The 27,014-nt window shown below is 57.2% G+C and overlaps 2 protein-coding genes across 5 annotated transcripts in view; both read left to right on the top strand.

Moving 5' to 3' along the window:
• Positions 1-27,014, top strand: part of C6H7orf50 (chromosome 6 C7orf50 homolog) — a 140,017-nt gene that overhangs the window by 12,408 nt on the left and 100,595 nt on the right. The window lies entirely within an intron of this gene.
• Positions 15,419-18,022, top strand: LOC129053691 (mucin-4-like). Its single transcript, XM_063725854.1, has 2 exons — positions 15,419-17,516; positions 17,765-18,022. The coding sequence occupies exon 1, from the start codon at positions 15,929-15,931 to the stop codon at positions 17,174-17,176; it is 1,248 nt and encodes a 415-aa protein (XP_063581924.1). The 5' UTR covers positions 15,419-15,928; the 3' UTR covers positions 17,177-17,516; positions 17,765-18,022.

The raw sequence follows: 27,014 nt of genomic DNA, 5'->3' as shown, positions 1-27,014 counted from the left end.
GTGCATGCCCCTGTGGCCAGTTTCCAGGCTACTGGGAGGGTTTTCAGATGGAGTGTGGGGGCTCAGAGGCTCATGTTCTTGTGTGTCTGGGAGCCAGTCTCCCAGCGAAATGGGGTGTCTCTGCTAATATGGATATTTCCTTGCTGACTTTCTCTGGTTCTCATGGGAAATTGTAAAAAAAAAAAAGTTTCAAGCATTTTTTTGAAGCTGAACCTAAGTGCTTAGAAGGGTGGGCGGCTGGGCCTGGGGAGCAGCATTCCTGGGCTCCGGGGGAGCTTGTGGAAAAGTACTGCGCTGGTTCCCTCCCCTCCCCAGTGGATCCTGGATGAACCTCCGGAATCCACCATCGAGGATGGAGAAGCCTGTGTCCCCCCATGGGCCATTGTGTTGTCCTCCCAGCAACGTCCGTCTGGGGAGCCTGCGGGTCAGCGGCCACTCCTGGGGCCCCGTGCAGCCTCTTCCCACAGCATGAGCACTCTGAGCTTGCGCCAGGATCGCCGCCATGTCCCCAAGTGATGGGAACTTCATCGCCCCTTGGGGAGTGTTCCCTCAGCGTTCCGGTTCCCACTCAGGCCTGTGGGCTTGGCCCGGGAAGCCTCCTGGGCCGGGTGCGCTCACTCTCCCAGGCTTCAGTCCCTGGTACCTCTGTCTGGCACTGGTGAGGTTTGGCCGTTCCTCGGTCCTGGGCACCGGGGCCTCAGGGTCTCAGCTCTGGGTGTTGTTTGCTGAGCTCCCCATCCCGGAGGCCCCTGCTGGCCTGGAGTGCTGGGGAGGTGGGTGGCCTGTGGTGGTCCCGGCAGGAGGAACAGTTGCTCCCACGGGCCTGTCTCGTGTCTTGGTGACTGGGCTGTATGATTGCCCGCTGGTCTTAGGAGGGACTGGCACCTGCCGCTTCTGTCCTCCTCAGCTCTGCGGGCAGGAGGTTCTGCCGCTGGGGTTGGCGCCTCGGGCCTTTCCTCTTGTGGACCAGAGGGGTCCCAGGGTTTGCCCTGTCTGCTTCCTGTTTCATAGCTAAGTCCTCCCCAGGGAGCTGGGGTTTAGGAGTTCTGTTTTCACGTTCCTTTAACCCTTCCAGGCCTGGTTTCCCACTTGAGTGGGTTGTGAGGATGAGGTTTCAAATGACACATGTCCTTCGGGAGGACTGTGGGGCCCCGGCTGAGCCAGGCCTGCTGCCCAGCATCCCTTGGGGTCGGTGGATGTGGTGGGAGGTCATGTGACTCAGCAGGTCTTTCTGTCTTTCGCCCTCCCCCTCCCTCTCCAGTCTCACTAAAGGGGACCCTTGGCTTCTCTGTTTCCGTCTGAAGCCACAGAGCCGTATGTGGGGGAAGGCGGCGTATGCCTGACACCCCATGCAGAGCCAGCCGAGTGGCTGCTGGTGTGGAGGCCCCTGTGATGACCCGGCCACCTCCCTGCTGCTGTTGGCTGCCTGGAAATGGAAGGTGGGCTCCCTCAGTCCACTGCTGTCAGCATGTCAGCAGAACCCCCCTGGCTTCCTCTGCCTCATAAGAATCCCTTATGTGTGCAACACTTTGCGTCCACACAAGCATCTTGACAGCAGATTCTTAGCAGCCTGGAGGTGCCAGGGGCAGAGGTGTGGGTGCTGTGCTGGTTTCAGTTATCTGGCCCTCTGGTACTAGGGAAGAGACTCACCCCTGGTTTCTGACTCTGGTTACCTCATGGAGCCCACTAGCAGAGACCAGGATCCCTTCCTGTGGCCGGCTGCGAGCTGGTGGAGGCTCAGTCGAGGGCAGGGTCCATGTGTCGAGGTGCTGTGTAAGGACCTTGGGGGCTCAGACAAGGCTTTGGGCGTGTGCGGCACGCTGCCCTGTGTGAGTGCGGTGGGTGGGTGCGGCACGCCGCCCTGTGTGAGTGCGGCGGGTGGGTGCGGCACGCCGCCCTGTGTGAGTGCGGCGGGTGGGTGCCGCACGCCGCCCTGTGTGAGTGCGGCGGGTGGGTGCGGCACGCCGCCCTGTGTGAGTGCGGCGGGTGGGTGCGGCACGCTGCCCTGTGTGAGTGCGGCGGGTGGGTGCGGCACGCTGCTCTGTATGAGTGCAGTGGCTTCAGGTGTGTGCGGCATGCTGCCCTGTGTGAGTGCGGCGGGTGGGTGCGGCACGCCGCCCTGTGTGAGTGCGGTGGGTGGGTGCGGCACGCTGCCCTGTGTGAGTGCGGCGGGTGGGTGCAGCACGCTGCCCTGTGTGAGTGCAGTGGCTGCAGAAGGCTTCGTGGGCCACAGTAAGCCCAGGGCACCACGTTCCCAGGTTCAGCCTTTCTGGCCCTGGGTGTTTCGTGGTCTTGGCTGTAAACCCGCCCGGTGTGACCGCCTGGCTGTGGGGCCTGCGCCTCGTACAGCCAGAACGCGGGGCGCAGGTGGTGGTCAGCGGAAGGGAGCAGGGCTACTCGGCTTGGGCCGGTGTGTAGAGGCTCTCGATTTGCTGCTTTTGTAATCTTGAAAATCAATGTGAATTACTTGAGCATGAAGCCCGCAGCTCTATAAAACCATCAAATGAGGCTGTGAACTTCATGGCCTTGAGAATTTGCTCTGAGCCAAAATACTTCAGACCAGTGGTATGTTGCCCCAAGAAGCATTACTGCCCTGGCAGTGGGATTGTGTCATTGAACTCTTGGGGCTGAGTGGTGGCTGGTGTCTGCGGAGACTCCCTGGGAGCCCGAATTGTTTTTCTTAGTAGAATTCCACCCACCTGCACCCACATTGTTTTTATTTTCTCCTGTCTGAGTGCTGCATGCCAGGTTGTCTGCCGACTGAATTTTGAACTCATGTATGTACAGGGCTGAAAGGCAGGTGGAACCTGAGGAACTGTCTTACGTGTGGGAAAACTGAGACCCCGAGAACTTGTGTGGTCTCCCTGAGGCCTGTGTAGGCAGCAGGAGGCCGGCTCCCTCCCCCATCCCTGCCGGCCGCGCTGCCCCGTGTCCATCCGTTTTTGATCCGTTTTTGTGGCTGAGTAAAATAGTCCATCTGCCCCGTGTCCATCCGTTTTTGGGGCTGAGTAATAGTCCATGGGCCGCCTGCCGGCCACGCTACGCCCTGTGTCCATCCGTTTTTGGGACTGAGTAAAATAGTCCATGGTGTGGAATGATCACAGATTCTCTCATCCGTTTACCAGGGTTTGGAGACTGAGTTGTTTCCAGCTTGGGGCTGTTATGAATGTGCTGTTAACATTTGCATCTGTGTCTTTTTATGCTTTCGTTCCGAGGACCGGAATTGCTGGATCCTATAGTAAGTGTGTGGTTAATTTTTTGAGAAGGTGCTGGCCGCGCACGGTGGCTCATGCCTGTAATCTCAGCACCTTTGGGAGGCTGAGGTAGAAGGATCACTTGAGTTCAGGAGTTTGAGACCAGCCGGGGCAACATGTTGAAATCCCGTCTGTACAAAAAATACAAAAATTAGCCGGGCATGGTGGCCCACACCTGTAGTCTCAGCTACTAGGGAGGCGAAGATGGGAGAATCACCTGAGGCTGCAGTGAACCAAGATTGCACCACTGCACTCCAGCCTGGGTGACAGAGCGAGACCCTGTCTAAAAAAAAAAAAAAAAAAAAAAAAAAAATGTTGAACAAAAAAGAAGCGTGAGGGTCCTGGCGCCTCACCACCCTGGTTGACACGTGGTGCTGCTAGCTTCTTAATCTTGGTCTCTCTGGTAAGTGTTGTCTTGTCATACTGAGTATGTGGTTTTAAAAAACAGCTTTTTATTGAGGTATAATTTTTGGCTGCTCTTATAGGTGTAGGCTTATCATTCTGAGTATGTGGTTTTAAAAAACAGCTTTTTATTGAGATATAATTGACGTAAGGTCTGTTTTTTTCTTTATGACTTCTGTTTTTTTCTTCTGAAAGAAGTGCTTCTCCTTTATATTTTTTAGAACCAATTTAAATTTGTTTTATGTGTGATAGGGATCTAACTTCTTTTGTTCTAAAAGAAAGATACACTTGCCTTAAAATCTTTTGTTGAGCATTCTATCCCTTTTTTTTTTTTTTTGATGGAGTTTTGCTCTTGTTGCCCAGGCTGGAGTGCAGTGGCACAATCTCGGCTCACCGTAACCTCTGCCTCCCGGGTTCAAGTGATTCTCCTTTCTCAGCCTCCCAAGTAGCTGGAATTACAGGCATATGCCACCACACTCAGCTAATTTTGTATTTTTTTGTAGAGACACGGTTTCGCCTTGTTGGCTGGGCTGGTCTTGAACTCCTGACCTCAGGTGATCCGCCCGCCTCGGCCTCCCAAAAGCGCTGAAATCACAGGCGTGAGCCACTGCGCCCAGCCGAGGGTTGCACTTTCTCCGTGTCCTCGCCAGCACTGTGATGACTGTGATGTGTGACCTTCTGATTCTAGATATCCTGGTGTGTCTGGGAAGTGCTCTTGCAGGTATTTTCTCCCGTTCTGTGGCTTCTCTTTCACTTTCTTGATGTCCTTTGAGGCATTTAAGATTTCAGTTTTGTTCAAGACCAGCTGATCTGTTTTTCTTTTGTTGCCTGTGCTTTTGATGCCATATCTAAGAAGCGAGCCTCCTGCCTTGGCCTCTCAAAGTACTGGGAATACAGGCGTGAGCCCCTGTGTCTGGCTTTACATTTACGTGTTTGATTTGTTTTTTGTTAATTGTTGAGTGTAGTGTGAGGTGGAGATACAGTTTCATTCTTCTGCATGTGAATGTCTACTTGCTCCAGCACTGCTTGTTGAAAAGACAATTCTTTTATCATTTGAATTGTCTTGGAATCCTGGTTAGAATATCCTATTACAGGTGCGTGCCACCATGCCTGGCTAATTTTGTATTTTTAGTAGAGATGGGGTTTCACCTTGTTGGCCAGGATGGTGTCGATCTCTAGAACTCGTGATCCTCCCACCTCGGCCTCCCAAAGTGCTGGGATTACAGGCGTGAGCCACCGCACCCGGCCCACAATAGCCTATTTTTTTTAAGTCTCATAGTATTCCATTATCTTGTTATACCGTAATTTATTTAGTGAGGTCCTTACCACACTGTTTAATACTTTAGTTTTTTTAAAAATATATGCTTTAATATCTAGCAAAGTAAGTACCTCTTTTTTTTTTTTTTTTTTTGGTAGAGATGGGGTCTCACTATCTTGCCCAGGCTGGTCTCAAACTCCTGAGCTCAAGGGATTCTCCCTCCTCAAGCCTCCCAAAGTCCTGGTATTACAGGCGTGAGCCACCTTGCCTGGCCATAAGAAACTTCCTTCATTGTTTTTTTGGACAGTGTTCTTGGCCTTTTATTTGTCTGAATTTTGGAATCAGCTTTTCTATTCCACGAACATTTTTTTGTGGCTTATTGAGGTTGTCTTTTCTGTTATTCAGGAAAGTTTTATGGTTTTCTCTGGAAAGGTCTTGCTTGTTTCTTGTTAGGATTCTTGATACTTTTGAGTCTGTTTCCTCCTTTGGTGCGTCATAATGGTTATTGATGGTGTATTGGGAAGTTACAGATAATTTGGATGTTGATCTTAGAGCTAACAACGATGCTGAGCTTTCTAATTCTATTGTCAATTGATTCTCTTGGATCGGGTTTTTTAAGTAAGTGAAAATGTCTGCAGAGAATGGCAGGTGTGTCTCCACTTCGTGCTTATGCCGTCTTTGTTTTTCTTCTAGCAACGGCTAGGACTTTTGAGCCAGTGTTGTATGATAGAGGTGATCATCTTTAATATGGCCATATAATTCACATTTTCCAAAGCAGAACTACTTTTTTGTTTCTGGCTTAACCCAGAAGCCTGGTGTTTTAATATTTTTGCTGGGTAAGCACTGTGCTGTGGTTTTCTTGTTTTGGTCTCAGTTGAATTCTGAAGGAAACATCGTGTGGCTCTCCGGATGAGAAGATGGGCGGCGTGTGATGCCGGCAGCATTCCCGTAGCAGCAACGATGGGCTTCCTTTTTGTCTGTTTTTGAATAAGCACAGGCCCGTGGTCCCAGCTCTTAGGGGGGCTGAGGTGGAAGGATCCTTTGAGCTCAGGCGTTCAGGGCCAGCCTGGGCAACGTAGCAAGACCTGGTCTCTAGAAAACAAAACAAAACGAGAAAGGCGTGTGGGTGATGGAAGACGGTCTGTAGCGCTGTAGTGATGTCGTCATCCTGCGTGGGCGTCGGTGATGGAAGCCAGTCGGTAGAGCTGTAGTGATGTCGTCATCCTGCGTGGGCGTCGGTGATGGAAGCCGGTCGGTAGAGCTGTAGTGATGTCGTCATCCTGCGTGGGCGTCGTGATGGAAGCCGGTCGGTAGAGCTGTAGTGATGTCGTCATCCTGCGTGGGCGTCGGTGATGGAAGCCGGTCGGTAGAGCTGTAGTGATGTCGTCATCCTGCGTGGGCGTCGTGATGGAAGCCGGTCGGTAGAGCTGTAGTGATGTCGTCATCCTGCGTGGGCGTCGGTGATGGAAGCCGGTCTGTAGAGCTGTAGTGATGTCGTCATCCTGCGTGGGCGTCGGTGATGGAAGCCGGTCCTTAGAGCTGTAGTGATGTCGTCATCCTGCGTGGGCGTCGTGATGGAAGCCGGTCGGTAGAGCTGTAGTGATGTCGTCATCCTGCGTGGGCGTCGTGATGGAAGCCGGTCGGTAGAGCTGTAGTGATGTCGTCATCCTGCGTGGGCGTCGTGATGGAAGCCGGTCGGTAGAGCTGTAGTGATGTCGTCATCCTGCGTGGGCGTCGGTGATGGAAGCCGGTCGGTAGAGCTGTAGTGATGTCGTCATCCTGCGTGGGCGTCGTGATGGAAGCCGGTCGGTAGAGCTGTAGTGATGTCGTCATCCTGCGTGGGCGTCGGTGATGGAAGCCCTTGTAGATCTGTAGTGATGTCGTCATCCTGCGTGGGCGTCGGTGATGGAAGCCGGTCCGTAGAGCTGTAGTGATGTCATCATGCTGCGTGGCCGTCAGTGATGGAAGCTGGTCCGTAGAGCTGTAGTGATGTCATCCTGCGTGGGCATCAGTGATGACGAGGACCGGACGGCGTCTGACCTGGGGGGCGATGACGAGGGCCGGACGGCGTCTGACCTGGGGGGCGATGACGAGGGCCGGACGGCGTCTGACCTGGGGGGCGATGACGAGGGCCGGACGGCGTCTGACCTGGGGGGCGATGACGAGGGGTGGACGGCGTCTGACCTGGGGGGCGATGACGAGGGCCGGACGGCGTCTGACCTGGGGGGCGATGACGAGGGGTGGACGGCGTCTGACCTGGGGGGCGATGACGAGGGGTGGACGGCGTCTGACCTGGGGGGCGATGACCAGGGGTGGACGGCGTCTGACCTGGGGGGCGATGACCAGGGGTGGACGGCGTCTGACCTGGGGGGCGATGACGAGGGCCGGACGGCGTCTGACCTGGGGGGCGATGACGAGGGCCGGACGGCGTCTGACCTGGGGGGCGATGACGAGGGCCGGACGGCGTCTGACCTGGGGGGCGATGACGAGGGCCGGACGGCGTCTGACCTGGGGGGCGATGACGAGGGCCGGACGGCGTCTGACCTGGGGGGCGATGACGAGGGCCGGACGGCGTCTGACCTGGGGGGCGATGACGAGGGCCGGACGGCGTCTGACCTGGGGGGCGATGACGAGGGCCGGACGGCGTCTGACCTGGGGGGCGATGACGAGGGCCGGACGGCGTCTGACCTGGGGGGCGATGACGAGGGCCGGACGGCGTCTGACCTGGGGGGCGATGACCAGGGGTGGACGGCGTCTGACCTGGGGGGCGATGACCAGGGGTGGACGGCGTCTGACCTGGGGGGCGATGACGAGGGCCGGACGGCGTCTGACCTGGGGGGCGATGACGAGGGCCGGACGGCGTCTGACCTGGGGGGCGATGACGAGGGCCGGACGGCGTCTGACCTGGGGGGCGATGACGAGGGGTGGACGGCGTCTGACCTGGGGGGCGATGACGAGGGCCGGACGGCGTCTGACCTGGGGGGCGATGACGAGGGCCGGACGGCGTCTGACCTGGGGGGCGATGACGAGGGGTGGACGGCGTCTGACCTGGGGGGCGATGACGAGGGGTGGACGGCGTCTGACCTGGGGGGCGATGACGAGGGGTGGACGGCGTCTGACCTGGGGGGCGATGACGAGGGGTGGACGGCGTCTGACCTGGGGGGCGATGACGAGGGGTGGACGGCGTCTGACCTGGGGGGCGATGACGAGGGGTGGACGGCGTCTGACCTGGGGGGCGATGACGAGGGGTGGACGGCGTCTGACCTGGGGGGCGATGACGAGGGGTGGACGGCGTCTGACCTGGGGGGCGATGACGAGGGGTGGACGGCGTCTGACCTGGGAGGTGATGGGCAGCTCCTCCTGATTTCCTGTCCTCTGCGTTAAATAGCAAACATCTCCTGGGCCCCTGGTGAGGGCGAGCCTGGGGGCTGGGTCTGTGGTGGGGTGTTTGCCGAAGGGTAGGCATTGGCAGGGCCGGGGCCATTTCTCATCTCAGTGAATGCCCAAGAAGTGTTTGGAGAAATTTAACACCCAGACATGATGAAAATCAAACAGTTTCTTCCCTCTCCCCAAGAAACACTCCTCCTAAAAAACAGCAAAGATTTATTATAAAATGAGACATATCTTTTTGGATCTTATTTATCTCAAAAGATGAGAATTTTTAAGCAAGTAGACTTTGAATTGTTTCCGCCAAAGCATGAGCTTTCACTTTTGTGGACTGCAGCCTAGTAACAGACATGCCCACGGTATCCATAAAGGCGGAACAGGATCCCCACAGGCATCTCGAACAGGAAGGGGTTTAACACAGGGAGTTTGATGCTTGTGGGGTTGCTGGGAAGGCTGCAGAGTGACCATGGCTCCCACCCACGTCCAACCCTGCAACCCTGTGGGAGCAGCTGCTTCATGCGCAGCAGGGGCAGCTCTCCTGTGAGCCCCTCCACCTCCCCTCCTGCCCTCTGGGGCCTCGGGCACCTGCCCATTGCCCGGGCAGAATGGTTCCCGGGCCACCCTCGTTTCTGAGCCCCGGCTCACCCCGCGGTTTGGGCCTGGCGATTCCTTGCTCTTGTCAGCCCTGGTTCACTGGTGTTCCTGATCACCATCTCTTTCCCTTGCCCGCGGGAAAGCTGGCCTCAGTCCTTCTGTGAAGGCCAGCTGGGGAAGGTGCTAGCCCTTGGGCCCCGCGCCCATCACGGCCTGTGGAACAGGAGCAGCCTTAGGCCTTGAGCGGCCGAGTGGCAGCAGCCGTGTCCAACCGAAGCTGATTTATCCACAGAGGCTGCCGGGGACTTGACCAGGGGGCTGAAGTTTCATTCTCCGAGTCTAAACATCGAGTCCACCCAAGGCAGAAACAGCACTTCTCCAGGCTCACCACAATTCACGCTGGTTACAGGGGCACATTTGCATCTTTAACCTGTAGCTTAGGACCTGCGTCTGAGGTCACTCCCCAGCTGCGGGCGGCCTCTGCCCTGACAGATCGTGGCACTTAGGCAGCAGGTCTTTCTTTCTCCAGTTGTACGTCTCCTGCCATGTGGAAGAGGCCCAGTGGTTGCACTTTGAGTAAGGGACAGCCCGGTCCTTGTCTGGGCCAGTGGCTGCACGGTCTGGCCTGCACCCCTTGGGAGGTTGGCAGGACTCTGCGTTTATTGTGGGAAATGATCAGGGCTGTGTCCTTGCTACAGTGGGAAAGCTTGCCATGGGCACCGCTGCACTGGGGGCTAATTAGGAGAAGAATAGGGCATCAGTGAGCAACAAGAGGACATTTAACTTGAAATATAAAATTAATATCTACGTCGACGGGAATTTGAGCCACTGAGAGGTTTGTACTTCTTCCTGAGCTTGGGCCTCTCCATTCGCTCCCTGGAGACAAGTTCGAGAAGAGTCCCAGAGCACAGCATGGTCTCCCGCCGCCCAGGCTGAGTCCTGGAGCCCCTTTGCCCTTCCCGCCGTCCAGGCTGGGTCCTGGAGCCCCTTTGCCCCTCGAAGCCTGCCATGGCTCAGAGTTTCTGCACCGCTCCTTGCCTGGGAGTCAGAGCTGGCACCCACGGGTAGGAATTACAGGCAGAGACGGTGGCTTGGGATGAGGCACGCTGTCTGAAAATCAGAGCTGTCTAAGAGGAGGTAATGAGTCTGTCCTGGGAAATGCTCGGGCTGGGACGAGGTGGGTGTTGTAAGGGCCGACCCGGGAAGGAGTCCTGTGGCGTGTGAGATGTGAAGTAGGTGAGCTCTGAGTCCCTGCCCAGCGCTGCTATCTGATTCCAGCTGTTCTGCATCCTGTGGGGCGTGGTGACCCATCAGCACCTCGTGATGCTTACGGAATCTTCTCAGTGTGGATGGCCGAAGCGAGTCCGTGTGCCTGCCATGTGGGTCGCACACCTGCTCCCAACAGGAAGAGCACCAGCCTGCAGAGCACAGGAGCAGCTGCTGCTGCCCGGGTGGCGCCTTCCGGGAGCCGGCACTCATGGCTTTCAGGGCATTGGTTGCTGGGGGACAGCGTGAAAACAGAGGACTCAGCAAGCCAGTGCCATCGGGGCTCTCACTCGCACTTTCTCTTAAAGCAAGTTTATGTTTAAAATAACGGTAGATTCATAGTAAATTAAAAAAAAAAAAACTACGAGGGGCCTGTGTGGCCTAGCTTAGCTTCCCCAGGACATCGACGTGGATGCCTCGCACAGAGCTCGTCCAGAGTCCGCGGGTTGTACATGTGTGCGTGTGTGTGTGTGTGTGTGTGTGTGTGTGTGTGCCCTGCAATTTTTCCACATGCGTAGCTTTCTGTAACCACCACTGCGGCGGTCAAGATACAGGAGGATCCTGCACTGCACGGCTCCTGATGGTGCTGCTTTATAGCCCCTTATTCATCCATGGTGCAAAGAACGTTTGGGTCTCTGGGCTTTGGCTTTTGTGAATAAAGCTTTGTAAATATGCCTGAGCATACGTTTCCATCGCTCTGGGGTAAGTGCCCAGGACGTGGCTGCCGGGTTGCATGGTGCATGCATGTTTGGATGTTTACGAAGCCGCTGTGCTTCTCCAGAGTGGCCCTGCCGTTTTGTGTTCCCACCGTGAGCACAGCTGAGGCCAGACCCCGCACCCTCACTGGCACATGGTGTGATCGCTTTTTTTTTTTTTTTTTTTTTTTTTTTTTAGCCATTTGGATCACAGCGCTCCCATTTCGAAGAGGACAACCGATTAATGTACTAGGAATTAGGAGAAGCAGAATTAAAGCTCATTTGCTTTTCCAAGGCTCGTGATATGTGCTATTGGCCCAATCGTTGCTGGAAGCTGCCAGGTTCCGTGGGACTTTCCTGGCTTTATGTGGAGCCGTCCACGGTGTTCCTGTCTGAGGTGGCTCGTTCGCCCTGTCTGTGTGGGGCACTCCTGTGGTCTCTTTCTCCAGGAGCCTTTTGGGGGTAGCCGTCCCAGCCACCTTCCCGGGCATCTCTCAGAGTGAGGAGGTGGAGGCCAGGCCGCAGGGCAGGTGGGCTGTTAGCTGGCACTGGGCTCCTGGCCGGCCTCTCTCGTCTCTAAGCTGGGCTTTCTCAACCTACTGGTGAGATCCAAAGAACTGCCGAGAAACTGGAGGCTCGCCAGTCTTCCTCACTGCCATGGAGATCTGACCATCCTCATTCTGGGCCAAAGAAAACAGGATCCACTTCCCCATATTCCAGAAAGCCCACTGTTTCCATGTCAGTGGAATTTCCATCTAATGCTGTCATTGCTGCTGTGATCAGCCCAGATGTTTGCCAGCGCTGCTTCTTTGTGGTCAACAGAAAAGAACTCAGCAAAATGTAATTTTAAAAAAGTAATGTGTATTATTTTTCCTGAGTTATACACAATTAAAGTAAAAGAAATTAGAAAATACAGAGAAATTTACAGAAGAAACCAGAAAGACTGATTCTGCCACCGTGAGACACCGCCGCGGTTAACGTTTGTAGCAGCTGCGTGTGCTAAGGATTTCTGCAGTGGGCGTGTTTGCTTTTCCATCTACAGCGAGTCCTCACTGTCACCCGCCCCGAGGTCCTTGGAAACTGCAACTTTTTTTTTTTTTTTTTTTGAGAGGGTCTCCCTCTGTCACCCAGGCTGAAGTGCAATGGCGTGATCCTGGCTCACTGCAGCCTCAACCTCCCTGGCTCAAGTGATCCTCCCACCTCAGCCTCCCAAGTAGCTGGGACCACAGGTTTATGTACCACCATGCCCAGCTAAATTTTGTATTTTTTGTAGGGACAGAGTCTCCCTACATTGCCTAGGCTGGTCTTGAACTCCCAGGCTGAAGCGATCCTCTCGCCTTGGCCTCCCAGAGTGCTGGGATTTCAGGCATGAGCCACCGCACCTGGCCAGAAACTGTGACTTTAAGCAAAATGACAAATAGCAGGCCCTTGAATAAAGATTGTTTTGTTGAACACCTTTGTGTTATGCCATGGATGAGAACAGTAGTTGGTTTCATTTTATGTCTTTCCCTTAAAGTTGCACTTTGAGAAAACCTTTGCCATCAAGATGCTTACGTGAGGCCTGGGCCGCAGCAGAACACCTGCTACCCTGTGTCCTCCCTGGGTGCTGTGATCCAGTGTGACAGGAAGCAGTGATAGCCGCTGATTGCTTTATTTTATTTATTTATTTATTTTAAATAGCAAAACATTTTAATCAGCTAATTCTAAAAATAACAGAGACATGTTATATCTGGTGCCACCTCCTCAAAAGTTTACTGCAGATTAGACAGGCAGACTGTAAAGTACCAAGCCAGACATTAAATGTTTTTTGTTGTTTTTTTTGCTTTTTATTTTTTTGAGACGGAGTCTCTCTCTGTCGCCCAGGCTGGAGTGCAGTGGTGCGATCCCGGCTCACTGCAACCTCCAACTCCCGGGTTCAAGCAATTCTTTGCCTCGGCCTCCGGAGTAGCTGGGACTACAGGCGTGTGCCACCACACCCGGCGTGATTGCTTTAATTTCAGCTTCTTAGATTACGGTTGATGGTCATTTTCCATGTATATATTGGTCATTTGTTTTTGTTTTGTGAATTGCCTGTGTGTGGTTTTTTTTTTTTAACCACTTATATTGTAATTTATCTTTTCTGTACTGATTTGCAAACACACTTCTTAAACTAAGAGCCTTTATCTTTCCTTCATGTTTCCAATATTTTTCCAGTTGGGCTGTTTGTGTTTATGGCTTTTGCCCTACACAGACAGCGGCCTCCCACGCCCCACAGCGCTGTGGCCACACAGGCCCCGCGAGGCCCGTGTCCCGGTCTGCTCCCTCGGGATGCGGCCCCATGGTGGATCTCCCCAAACCCCCGACACCCGTTCCCGCTCTGCCCCACGGGAGCCTTGGGAAGACGTGGCGGGAGGCGCGGGAAGAGCGCTCAGGCTGCCCAGGCGGCCGTGCCTGCCCACTGAGGGGCCCTTCCCAGCTTCCGTTAGATTTGGAGACCTCGGCCCAGGAGGTGCCGGCGCGGGGAGAGGGGTGGAGGGTCTTTCGTGGCTGGGTTTTCCTCTCGGAGCCGCACCACGAAGATGGAAGCCCTGCTCCGCATCCTTGTCGTCGGAGGACGTTCCTCCCTGATTTTCACGGTGGATTGTTTAGCTTAGCTTTCCGTGGTGGTGTGTGCGCTTTTCTTTCTGGCATCTGGAGGTATTTTGGCGGGAAGCTAGGAGTGGCTGCGTGGGGATTGCTACCACACGCGCCTGTGCTGCCAGAGCTCTTCCACAGACTGAGCCCTGCCTCGGCCGGCGCGAGCTCCTCCGTCTCCTGTGGGCACCCGCTCGCCTCTGGCTTGGGGCGGATTTGCGTAGCCTCCGTGTGTGGGCGTGGAGGGCCCGGGAGAAGGTGCCGGCGTTGGTGTCCTCCCCACGCTGCCCTCCGGCTCATTACGGTAGCCCTGGACCCAGCCCAGGGCCCGGCGAGGCGGCGCTCGCACTGGCATTTGTGGAGAGAGTGGAGGTAGTTAGAGTCTGCCCGTGAGGAGGTGAGGACGGAGGTGGTTGCCTGGTAGACAGAGAGATGTCTTTGCTGGCATCTGGACCGGAAGTCACCCGTGGCGCCGAGACGCAGAGGCACATGGGAATCGGGAAGCTGTGCTGCCCCAGGGCCCGGCGGGCGGGAAGGGCTCCGCCGCCCACGGAGGGGTGAGTGGGGAGGGCCCGGCGGGCGGGAAAGGCACCGTCGCCCACGGAGGGGTGAGTGGGGAGGGCCCGGCGGGCGGGAAAGGCTCCGCCGCCCACGGAGGGGTGTGTGGGGAGGGCCCGGCGGGCGGGAAGGGCTCCGCCGCCCACGGAGGGGTGAGTGGGGAGGGCCCGGCGGGCGGGAAAGGCACCGTCGCCCACGGAGGGGTGTGTGGGGAGGGCCCGGCGGGCGGGAAAGGCTCCGCCCCCCACGGACGGGTGAGTGGGGAGGGCCCGGCGGGCGGGAAGGGCTCCGCCGCCCACGGAGGGGTGAGTGGGGAGGGCCCGGCGGGCGGGAAGGGCACCGTCGCCCACGGAGGGGTGAGTGGGGAGGGCCCGGCGGGCGGGAAGGGCTCCGCCCCCCACGGAGGGGTGAGTGGGGAGGGCCCGGCGGGCGGGAAAGGCACCGTCGCCCACGGAGGGGTAAGTGGGGAGGGCCCGGCGGGCGGGAAAGGCACCGTCGCCCACGGAGGGGTGAGTGGGGAGGGCCTGGCGGGCGGGAAAGGCACCGTCGCCCACGGAGGAGTGAGTGGGGAGGGCCTGGCGGGGGGGAAAGGCACCGTCGCCCACGGAGGGGTGAGTGGGGAGGGCCTGGCGGGGGGAGGGGGGCGAAGGGCCCCGCCGGCCACACAGGGTTGAGTGGGGAGGACACGTCCACCTGTTCCGTGTTCGCACCTGCAGACCAAACTCACCGCACCCCAGGGTGTGGAGCGACTGCGTGCTGAGCTGCAGGGTCAAGTGGAGTGTTACACTGTAGCCTTTACAAAAATGAGCAGTGCAAGTGTTTTTATATGCTTTTAGGAACCACACAGGAATGGGGGGCCTCAGGGACCATACCTGTGGGCTGGATTCCCAAGGTGATCTTCAGGCCTGTGGTTTTCAGCCTGGTGGGATTAGGACTACTTGAAGAATCTTAATTCTTTTATTGGATTAAGATATTTTAAAAATCTTTAAAACAAATACATGCTTGTCATAAAAGTTAGGTAATGCAGATATATAGAACTTCTGTCAATATGGTGGATTGGTCAACATGGGAAATAGTCCCTTCTGCCTCAAACACATAAAAATACTGGAAGAGGCTGGGCGTGGTGGCTCCAAGCACTTTGGGAGGCTGTGGCGGGCGGATCACCTGAGGTCAGGAATTTGAGACCAGTCTGGCCAACATGTTGAAACCCTGTCTCTACAAAAAATAGAAAAATTAGCTGGGTGTGATGGTGCGGCGCCTGTGATCCCAGCTACTTGGGAGGCTGAGGCAGGAGAATCGCTCTAACCTGGGAGGCAGAGTTGCAGTGAGCCGAGATTGCACCACTGCACTCCAGCCTGGGCGACAGAGCGAGACTCCGTCTCAAAAAAAAAAAAAAAAAAAAAAAAGCCTGGGAGAAATATCACAGCCGAATTTTCTAGCGTAGCTAATTCAAAAGCAGGTGGTAAAGAAAAGACCCAGCAGCCACACCAGGGGGGTGCACACTGGATGGCCCCCATCGGCATCAAAGCAGGTGTGCAGGGTAGGGGCGGGCGTGTCAACAGTGACACAGCCACCCGGGTGATCTCAGACACTCAGGCAGCAGAGAGTGGAACTCAACTGCCCTCCCAGCCGAGAGCCACTTGTCTTTAAAATGGGAGGTACAAAATCCTCTTAGCTGGCTGAGACACATGGCAGGGAAGCTGGGGTGGATAGAAAGCCATCCGCACAGAATCAGAACCCCAGGCAGATTTGCACTGCCCCCGCCTCATGGGAACCCCCAGTTGACAAGTCAGCACATGCGTGCGTTTGGGCCGTGAGATTCGTGGAGTCCCCAGCAGATAGATGCAGAGCTGCCCACAGGGCCCGCCAAGGAGAGCAGCCTTCCTCTGCTTCCTCCCGGGATGCGGGACACAGCCTTCCTCTGCTTCCTCCCGGGGTGCGGGACACAGCCTTCCTCTGCTTCCTCCCGGGGTGCGGGACTCCAGTGCGGGACACAGCCCCCCTCTGCTTCCTCCCGGGGTGCGGGACACAGCCCTCCTCTGCTTCCTCCTGGGGTGCGGGACATAGCCCCCCTCTGCTTCCTCCCGGGGTGTGGGTCTCCAGTGCGGGACACAGCCCCCCTCTGCTTCCTCCCGGGGTGCGGGACTCCAGTGCCGGACACAGCCCCCCTCTGCTTCCTCCCGGGGTGCGGGACTCCAGTGCCGGACACAGCCCCCCTCTGCTTCCTCCCGGGGTGCGGGACTCCAGTGCCGGACACAGCCACCCTCTGCTTCCTCCCGGGGTGCGGGACTCCAGTGTGGGACACAGCCCTCCTCTGCTTCCTCCTGGGGTGTGAGACACAGCCCACTTCTGCTTCCTCCCGGGGTGCGGGACTCCAGTGCGGGACACAGCCCTCCTCTGCTTCCACCCGGGGTGCGGGACTCCAGTGCGGGACACAGCCTTCCTCTGCTTCCTCCCGGGGCGCGGGACACAGCCCCCCTCTGCTTCCTCCTGGGGCGCGGGACACAGCCCCCCTCTGCTTCCTCCCGGGGTGCGGGACACAGCCCCCCTCTGCTTCTTCCCGGGGCGCGGGACTCCAGTGCAGGACACAGCCCCCCTCTGCTTCTTCCCGGGGCGCGGGACTCCAGTGCGGGACACAGCCCCCCCGCTTCCTCCTGGGGCGCGGGACACAGCCCCCCTCTGCTTCCTCCCAGGGTGCGGGACACAGCCCCCCTCTGCTTCTTCCCGGGGCGCGGGACTCCAGTGCGGGACACAGCCCCCCCTGCTTCCTCCTGGGGCACGGGACACAGCCCCCCTCTGCTTCCTCCCAGGGTGTGCGACACAGCTCCCCTCTGCTTCTTCCCGGGGCGCGGGACTCCAGTGCGGGACACAGCCCCCCTCTGCTTCCTCCCGGGGCGCGGGACTCCAGTGCGGGACACAGCCCCCCTCTGCTTCCTCCCGGCGCGCGGGACTCCAGTGCGGGACACAGCCCCCCTCTGCTTCCTCCCGGGGCGCGGGACTCCAGTGCGGGACACAGCCTGCCTCTGCTTCCTCCCGGGGCGTGGGACTCCAGTGCGGGAAGGTCTTCCCTGCAGGCCGCTGGTGGGATTCAGGGAAGAACTTGCAGACTGTATATCACAGTGGTACAGTTGTGGGGAGAGAACCCCTAGTGTGCATAAGATTGTCAGAAAGAGTTCAGAGCCCTGTGCAGTAGTTCTGTCTTGTTGACTGAGCTTTTGGCATGTGCTTTGCAGCTTGTGGGCAGCATGGTGTTGGAAGCCACAGCCAATTCTGTGATTGGAAGACAGAACCTTCATCTCGTGGTTTTATTCTCTGTAGAGTGGGAAGAAGCCACCAGCTTCCCTGGGTTAAGGAGCAGGAGGCAGAGTCATGTCTGTTGGTGGTTCCGCAGTCACTGGCTTCTGTGTAGTGGGTTCTTGGTAAATGGCAGTTTTCTCTCTTTTTTGCAGATGGGACCGTATTTGTCGACCCGTGCGGAGCTGGGTGTCTGTGAGCGCATCATGGGCTCTCTCCCATTCCTAGGCGGGTTGTGGAGTGTCCACTGAGCTTGGGGAGAGTGGGTTGCAGACGGGGGTAAGCGGCAGTTTTTCCGGGTGGGTGTCGGCCTTGCTCACAGTGCACGTGGACACGTGGCTTCCTCTGTGGCTCTTTCCTTTCCCCCCTTCTCTTCATAGTCCTGCAATACAGAGCATTGGAGCTTCCTTGCTTCCCGGAGTTAAGTCTTGTGTTCCTTCCAGGCAGAGCTGACGCTGCGTGGGCAGGCGAGGAGGCTGGTGCCGGCAGGGCTGAGCTTCCCCGTGGCCTGGTGCAGTCCCAGCAGGACCTGCCGTTGGGGGCTCCTGGCCGTGGTCACGGTGGGCAGGGAGCCGCATCCCTCTGTCCGGCCTGGCTATGCACCACGGTTTGGCTTCCTTGTTGTGTGTTCACCTGGCCCAGCGGCCCTTCGCCACTGAAGAAACAGCACGGAGGGAAGGGGCGGCAGACTCAGACTTGAGGTCAGTTGGTCTTTTGGGAGCTGGGAGCGCAGCCAGGGATTCCCCTCCGGCAGCACCGGCATCTTGTCTGGTTTCTTTTCTGGCCGCACCCCACACCCAGTAAGGCCTGTCTTGTCTACCTTTGAAATACACCCTGAGTGGGGCCCTTCTGCCCGCCCCAGGCCCGTCACCCTCACCAGGCTGCACCTGTTCTCCCGCCTGCCTTCCTGTTTGCTCCTGTGGGCCCGGCTCCTCCCGACGTGTCAGTCCGTCTGTGCTGCCAGCAGACTCTGTGGAAGCTCTCGGCCCCTCCAGCCTCGGTCTGGCCCCTGTCTGCCCCTCCCCACGTTGATCCCCTCCTGCATCCTCTCCCTGCCACGCTGTCCTGGCTTCTCTTGGCTCTGTCCTCTCCCCCACATGGCACCCAGAACACAGGGGCCCTCAGAAGCGCTGGATGGACACGTCTCTGGGGCTTCGCTCTGGCTGGGTCTGGATGGCCCTCTGATGCCCAGACACACACACCCTTGAGTCTGTGCAGGGACCAGGTGGCTGTCTCTGTTGGGCAAGTTGGTGGTGGCATCCGCACGTGGAGAGTCCGTGTGGCTGGCAGAGCCCGACAGCCTGAGTGCTCGGCTGGGCAGCGTGCGGGACTCGAGGATGGGAGCGGTGAGCAGCGGGGAGAAGCTACTTCCGCAGCATCTGCACCGTGCGTGCCTTGGAAACGCTCTGCATTTCCCATTCGTTTCCTAAATAAACAGCATCGAAATCATACAAGGAAAAGTTGAGCAAGGAAAGCAACTCCCTCTGCCCCTTCACCTCTCTCCTCTCCCCTCCGTGTGCTTGTCTCTGTTCCTGTGATATGGACGCATCTTTCTGACATGGCCGAACAGTCAGCATAGATTCGATTTATACATGGTCTTTTAATATCATTCTTAATTTTAAAAACAAAGCCTTTTCCTCCTCTTTTTAAAAGTAAAACACACCCATTATGAAAAATACAAAAAACATGGAAACGTTTAGAAAGAGAAATGTTAGCCAAGCGTGGTGGCACGCGCCTGTAATCTCAGCTACTCAGGAGGCTGAGGCAGGACAATCGCCTGAACCCGGGAGGCGGAGGTTGCAATGAGCCGAGATCACGCCGCTGCCCTCCAGCCTGGGCGACAGTGAGACTTCGTCTTAAAAAATAAATAAAATAAAGAGAAATATTTGGTACATTTTCACATGCTTGTAATTTTTTTTGTAAGTATTTTTAAAAGCATGGCTGCCTCCTGGTTCTGCACATAGTGTCACCACAGCAATTTGTGGAGTGAGTAACGATCAGGATCTCACAGTTCATTGATTCCTTTGCTACTTTTGAGACTGAACCACAGGCCACCCCATGAGGCAGCCCTTGTTGTTCTCAGGCACCTGCTCTTAGAGGCTGGGGCGTCACCCTCGGGCTCCAGAAGCATGTTCCACAGCCAGCCGGCGGCGGAACCAGGCCAGCACTCTGGGTCTCCTGACTGAAGCTGTTTCTGGGGCTGTTGTCTTCTTGGCGTTGGAAGGGCATGTCACTTGGTCACGGTATACGTTTGGTATTTTAAGCTGAAGTGAGATTTTATCCCAGAGGTGCCCAGAGCCTGTGGCTTGTCCGTGCTCCTGCCCCGGCCCTTTGACCCAGGATTGTAACGCCTCTTCCGTCATGACAACTATTTTTCTTTTATAAAATTGCGATGCATATTAAGAAAACAGAGAATGCAGAAGCGTAGGCTTCCTGTCTGTCCCTCTCTTCTACTGCGATTATCTCCACTTCCTGACTGTTCAAAGGAAGCCTCTGAACTTATTGTTCTCAGTTAAGTGAACTAACATCACATTTATTCAAGGAAGCTTATTTCATTATAACATTCACTCATGTTTATGAAGAATATTAGTCACTGGCTGAGCGGATAGTGTGCTCCAGAAAGTTCTTCAGTTTTGGGTCTAAAGTACCAGAATGGACAGATGAGGCTGCATATTTGTACAGTCTTTTCAAAATTATTTTTGTAGTGGTATGAGCAGATTTCCCAGGACAGAGCATTCACAGCTGGGAAAACAGTTGTTGCTTTGAAGATGGTTTTCCCAGGCACCCGGCTCACGTCTCCTGCTGTCAGGCGCATAAACAGTGTCTAGTTTAAACTTGCTGCGCTCCTGGTAATTCTGAGTGGCACGGGGTGGCCTTTCCACGTGAGCTGCACGGGCCCCTCGGGAACACAGTTGCGCTGACCTGGAGGAAAGCTCTGCTGTGATTTGCCCAGAGCTGCAGTAGTGACGTGCGAGCATCAGGGTGTGCAAGCACCTTGGAGCCACCAGCCTCTCAGGTGTCTGAGCTTTCTTTTGCTGCTCATAGATGACATGAATGCATTAGAGATGGGTCTCGCTGTTTTCCAGGCTGGAGTGCAGTCACTATTCACAGGCATGATCATAGCTCACCGCAGCCTCGAACTCCTGGGCCCAGCAACCCTCCCACTTCAGCCTCCCAGGCCACTGCATGCCTGGCGGATGATGCTTTTAAAGGCTGGTAAATAAATCCAGTGTTGAGGCCCTTGCCTCGGTGCTGACAGTGGGGGTTGGCCCTCTCCAGGGCCTTTGTGGCCTGGCAGAGCCGTGCCCACGGTTCAGGAGTCAGCATAGCTGCCACCTCAACCCAGGTACTTTGGTCCCGCCTGGCAGTGTGAGATGGTAACCAGATGGGGCTGAAACCTGTGGGTGCCACGGCAGAGCCTGGTGGGTGCCAGCACGGGGCTGGTGCTTAGGTGGCACCGAGATCCCAAATCACAGAGCCTGAAGTTTGGTGGGAACTTACTCCCTGGGCAGGGGCCAGCGCTGCTGTGGGCCGTTCAGGCCAGGGTTCCTTCCATCCTTCCAGCTCTCCCCTGCTCCACCAGGTGCTCTCCATGCTGCCTGCTCCTTGGGAGCCCACCCCCAAGCTAGTTCCAGGTTGGGCACCCTCTGCACACCTGTGTCTCACCGTGAAGTGGGGACAACCGCAGACCCATCTCAGGGGCCGGGGAAATGCCATGAGAGTGCACGGGAGACGGAGCACAGCCCTCTGCTGTGCAGGGTGGGGACGTCGCTGTTGGTTTTGTTTAAACTCGATCATAATGAAAGCATGGTCTGAATTTCTGAAGTCGGGTTTAAACTCGATCATAATGAAAGCGTGGTCTGAATTTCTGAAGTCAGGTTTAAATTCGATCATAATGAAAGCGTGGTCTGAATTTCTGAAGTCGGGTTTAAATTCGATCATAATGAAAGCGTGGTCTGAATTTCTGAAGTCGGGTTTAAACTCAATCATAATGAAAGTGTGGTCTGAATTTCTGAAGTCGGGTTTAAATTCGATCATAATGAAAGCGTGGTCTGAATTTCTGAAGTCGGGTTTAAATTTGATCATAATGAAAGCGTGGTCTGAATTTCTGAAGTCAGGCTTTGTAGCAGGAAGTCTGGTTTTGTCAACAGTTTCATCAGCAAATGTCTCCTGATACAGTTGAACTTGGGAAATGGAAATACAAATAAGGGCTAATTTGTGTGGTGACACCCTCCTCAGCTGCAGATATGCTGCCAAGAGGACTGCGTGTTTTGTGGGGTGTAAGGTCATTCTAACGACTGTTGTGTGAATAGCGCCTGATAGCTGGGGTTTTCCTTAAAGAAGCCGAATGACTGTGCCTCCCTGTGCGAGGGTTTTTCTCCAGTAGCCGCTTCCACTTCGACGCTTTCACGTGAGAGTCTCAGCCCAGGGGATGAAGCTTTTGTCCTTGCCCAGCATGGACACTTGTCTTTCACCACAGAGTCGGGCGTGGGAGGAAGTTTAGTTTGGATAGCCACGTAAACACCTTTCCCTGTGGCCTGCGACGGTCCGCACCGTTTATGTGTGAACTGGCCGTACCTGCGCCTCCCAGACGGGGCTGCCAGGGAGGAGGGCCCAGGAGACCCCGTCCAGACCCCGGCCCGCACGCTGCAGAGGTCTTCTCTCAGACATGTGGTGGGCTCCGTGTCACAGGTAAGGGGTCGGGGTCTAGACGGCAGCAGAATGTCTCTCTCTTCCCACTCCCTGGTGTGCTAACCTCCCTGTACAGTGTTTTTGTTCAAGCTGCTGCAGGGGACGGGGTGTTTTTCCTCCAGACTCTATTTTGCCGCAAGGAAGAGCTGCAGTCCTTTTTCTTACTGAAGCCCCCGATTCTGTGTCTGATGTTGCTGACGCTGTGCCTGCTTTCTTGCCTGTGTGCAACTTCCCAATCCCAGCACACGTGCTCACTTCTCAAGGATGAGGCGGGCACCGTGCCTGCGGGCGGCCCACCCTCAGGGAAGAATCACGGGAAAGGGGCGCAGGATGACGGTTCAGTGGGTCACCCGTTCTCCAGGTCGCCCGCTGGGGTCTCTTCCGAGTGCACCTTCCTTTCTCTCTTAAAGCTTTTTAATAAACGTCCACTCCAGCTCTGAAAAAAAAAAAAGTTTTAAAAACAGGTGAATGGAAGGTGGGCGTGGTTTGAAACACCCCTTTGGTTTCACCAAAGAAGCAAGACCGTCCCCCTGTGAAAGTGACAGTGACCTGGTATTGAACGCCGGCGTGGCCGGAGCTGTGAGCTTCACGGTCGTAGATGAGCGGAAGAACTTGATCGCGGCTGCAGACGCCGACTTTTCCCTTCTTCTCCCCCTCCTCTTCTTATTGTAAGATATGCAAATCAAGAGCTGCCTGCAGCTTTAGTGGGACTGCGCGGTGGAGAAGGGAACTGCCACTGCCGCTGGGCCCAGCTCCTCACTTTTCTCTAGAGCCGTGTGCTGGGCGCGCAGCTCTGAATAATGCGGATGGCTTTGCTTGTGGGTGGACTTTGGACGGAGTTTGTGTTTTGCCGTTTTTTTGTGTGTTTTTCTTTTCTGGCTGGCTGCACTTGGCACCGGGCTGTTGCCTGTAGCTCTGGATGGTTAACGTGGGTGGTGCACGTGCCCCAAAGCCAGGTCTGTGGTCAGGGGACATGCTGCCCAGCCCTTGTGGGGAGAGTGCTCTGCTGTGACGACGTCTATGGGCAAGACCTGCATTTCACACGCTGCCAAGGCACTGCAGCTTGTTCCTGGCTCAGCCGGCCTGGCCGCTGCCTCTTGAACCAGAGAGCAGGGTGAGGGTGGCCCAGCGAGCCGAGACTCAGGAGGCTCAGCCGGCCTGGCCGCTGCCTCTTGAACCAGAGAGCAGGGTGAGGGTGGCCCAGCGAGCCGAGACTCAGGAGGCCCAGCCGGCCTGGCCGCTGCCTCTTGAACCAGAGAGCAGGGTGAGGGTGGCCCAGCGAGCCGAGACTCAGGAGGCCCAGCCGGCCTGGCCGCTGCCTCTTGAACCAGAGAGCAGGGTGAGGGTGGCCCAGCGAGCCGAGACTCAGGAGGCCCAGCCGGCCTGGCCGCTGCCTCTTGAACCAGAGAGCAGGGTGAGGGTGGCCCAGCGAGCCGAGACTCAGGAGGCCCAGCCGGCCTGGCCGCTGCCTCTTGAACCAGAGAGCAGGGTGAGGGTGGCCCAGCGAGCCGAGACTCAGGAGGCTCAGCCGGCCTGGCCGCTGCCTCTTGAACCAGAGAGCAGGGTGAGGGTGGCCCAGCGAGCCGAGACTCAGGAGGCCCAGCCGGCCTGGCCGCTGCCTCTTGAACCAGAGAGCAGGGTGAGGGTGGCCCAGCGAGCCGAGACTCAGGAGGCCCAGCCGGCCTGGCCGCTGCCTCTTGAACCAGAGAGCAGGGTGAGGGTGGCCCAGCGAGCCGAGACTCAGGAGGCCCAGCCGGCCTGGCCGCTGCCTCTTGGACCAGAGAGCAGGGTGAGGGTGGCCCAGCGAGCCGAGACTCAGGAGGCTCAGCCGGCCTGGCCGCTGCCTCTTGAACCAGAGAGCAGGGTGAGGGTGGCCCAGCGAGCCGAGACTCAGGAGGCTCAGCCGGCCTGGCCGCTGCCTCTTGAACCAGAGAGCAGGGTGAGGGTGGCCCAGCGAGCCGAGACTCAGGAGCGAGCCTCGTTTTCTGGAGGCCGAGCAGGGCTTCATGCCATGTCCGTGACACGTACCTCCTTGCTTGTGATTGCCTGGGGCAGCTGACATCTCCCTGGGCCTGCGGCCGGCCCCTCATAGCAGAGAGCTGCGGGCTGCGTGGATACCGAGCTGGGAGTTCAGGCTGCCGTGGCCGTGCTGAGTGGGCCCTCTGAGGAGGCATGCCGTGGGCAGGGCCCGGTGCTGGGACATGGGACGGTCCACCCTGCAAGGAACCTGGGCTGCTGCATGAAGGCCGATCCCGGCGAGAATCAGACAGGAGGCTGAAGGTGCAGAGCTCTAGAAGTTGTCCAGGAACAGCTGGGGAAGGGGTGGGAGCAGGAAGGAAGGGTCTCTGTGTAAGGAGCCGCTCGCTGTGTCGTGTTCAGAGGCTCAGTTGGCAGATGCTCGCATTCTACAGAGCCAGCCCCTGGTCCGACGCCGCACACGCCTGCTCTGAGAGTAGCTGGGCCCCTTCTGGGACTCCCAGTAGCTGACTTCTGGCGGTAAGTTTCAGGTGGAGTCCACCCCAGTACCTGGGCTCAGCAGCACACCAGCTTCCGGGGCCCTTTTGTTCCTGGGCTCAGCAGCACACCAGCTTCCAGGGCCTTTGTTCTGTGCTCCTTTGGCTTTTTAACCCTTGTTCCCAGGCTCCGTCCTCCACCCACCAGACAATGGCAGAATTCAGACAGACCAACCGCAGCAGCTGACGTTTCCCAGCAACACAGCCTGGGCGTGTGCGAGAGCAGAGTCCGCAGGAGTGTGTGCACGTACACGCCTGCCCTCGTGGCGCACGTGTCACCTCAGGGGCCACCATGACACTGGGAGCCTGTGACAGGGCCGCCCGGGCCTGTGTTCCCTGAAACGGGCTGTGTCCTTCCGAGTGGACCGTGAGCCTCCCTGACGGGCTGTGCCTGCGGTGGAAGGGCCTTTGCAGACCCCGCCTAGGCCAGGAGCAGGGGGCGCATGGGGCTCTGTGCCTGCGTCTGTGGTCCTCCCCCGTCTCTGCCCCTCAGCCGTTCCCGGGGGACTTGCTGATGGATGTAGACGCAGCTGTCCTTTCGGGGTGTCGTCTGTGCCTGTGGGCGAGATGGGTAAAGTGCTCAGAAAGGGTTTTTTTTTTTTTTTTTTTTTTTTTTACCACAAGAAGCCCCTGTGGAGGCCGGGAGGCAGGGAGGCAGAGGGGACAGTGAGGGGCTCCGGCGGGGGACATTTCACAGACGGCCCCTCCCGCAGCCCCCACTTTGTTTCTGCTGGAGCTGGGTCAGCTCACCACCTGCCAGAGAACCAGGAAGGCAGGGGCTGGTCACATCTGGAGCAAAGGCCTCCAGCCGTGGCTTCTTGAGGGTGCACGGCCCAAGCTCCCCAGCTGACGCCGCTTGGCGAGATGGAGGCTTTTCCTCCCCAGGCTCAGACAGAATCTCCTGCCGCGGAGATGGGCCACGCACCTCGGAGCTCGGACTGTCCCGGGTCTGTGCAGCCTGCGTGTGGCCTGCACCCACAGCTGTGGCTTTGCCTGCCTCTGGTGTCCACTGTCTCCCAGAGAATTGCTCAGCAGCTGGACGTGAAGAGCGAGAGCGGCCTGAACGTGGCACCCAGCCTCTGTCGGCTCCTGTGGGCTGGCAGCAGCTTCAGGAGGCCTGAGAAGAGGCCCAGTGCCAGCAAACGAGACATGGGGCTCCACTGGGGACTCATACGGGGCAGGGTGCAGTGGTGGCCGGCTGGACAGGAGAACCCACTTGCTTGAAAAAGGCATGTGGCGTGTGTAGCATTTCCACTCAGCACCCTCCACCTGGCAACCTTCATGTAACCCAGAACACAGGCTCTCCCTCCCATTTGGCCTGCGGTGCACAGAACGGGGGCTCAGATGTTCTTCTTAAATGAGAAGTGGATTATCCAGTTGTCCATACCCAGGTTCCATAGCTCAGATCGGAACTCCGAACCCACCCTCAGGTGCGTCTGCCGCACGGCGTCACTCAGGGTTTGCCACTGCCGAGTCGCCGCCGTCAGGTGCGTCTGCCACACCGTGGCCTGAATGATGTACCCTTGTCTTCTGGAGTTCTGAGCAGATCACCCAGTGAGAAGTGTCTGCGAACAGCACACAGCAAACGAGACAACAGCTTGTGTCCTCACGTGGCCACATCTGTGCACAGGTCAGACGGCAACGCCCAGGCAACCTGACCCAGCCCTGGCAACCAAGCTCTGCAGGAGGCAGAGCTGGCATCTCCACTTTCTGAGGGAGTCCAGAGTGATTCAGTCAATTCAGCTTTAATGTTGACTAACGTTCTTTTCCTCCATTTTTAATTTAAAAGCACATCCAAAGACACTCCAGGTAATGAGTTTCCCACCGTGGAGAAGAAAATTAAAGCTTGAGTTACCAGGCAGTGAGTGAGAAGAGAAAATTTTAATTAGAAGCTTTACAATAAATGTTGGAGGATGGCGTCTAGGATTCCAGATGGCGGAAACCCTTCCGCTCTTAGGAAATGTTTTGTGGCTGCTAATGAAGTGTGTGTGGAGTGTTGGGCTGGCGTCCCTGTGGTCCACCAGCACGGGGCGGCTGTTAGCCAACACTGTCCAATGGTGGCCTGTGCTTCAGAGGGACAGAATTGGTCTGCAGAGACCAGTGAGGCTCTGGAAGGGAAGGCCAGCTGCAGGAACACAACAGCGAGGCTCTGGAAGGGGAGGCCGGCTGCAGGAACACAACAGCGAGGCTCTGGAAGGGGAGGCCGGCTGCAGGAACACGACAGCGAGGCTCTGGAAGGGGAGGCCGGCTGCAGGAACGCGACAGCGAGGCTCTGGAAGGGGAGGCCGGCTGCAGGAACGCGACAGCGAGGCTCTGGAAGGGGAGGCCGGCTGCAGGAACGCGACAGCGAGGCTCTGGAAGGGGAGGCCGGCTGCAGGAACGCGACAGCGAGGCTCTGGAAGGGGAGGCCGGCTGCAGGAACGCGACAGCGAGGCTCTGGAAGGGGAGGCCGGCTGCAGGAACGCGACAGCGAGGCTCTGGAAGGGGA

The sequence above is a fragment of the Pongo abelii genome, chromosome 6 (assembly GCF_028885655.2).
Source record: "Pongo abelii isolate AG06213 chromosome 6, NHGRI_mPonAbe1-v2.0_pri, whole genome shotgun sequence".
Classification (NCBI taxonomy): Eukaryota; Metazoa; Chordata; class Mammalia; order Primates; family Hominidae; genus Pongo; species Pongo abelii.
Note: the sequence above shows the minus strand (reverse complement) of the source record. Positions and strands in the feature narration are given on the sequence as shown.

Coding starts and splice junctions, on each gene's coding strand:
- LOC129053691 (XM_063725854.1), top strand. CDS start 15,929: ATGCGGGACACAGCCTTCCTCTGCTTCCTCCCGGGGTGCGGGACACAG.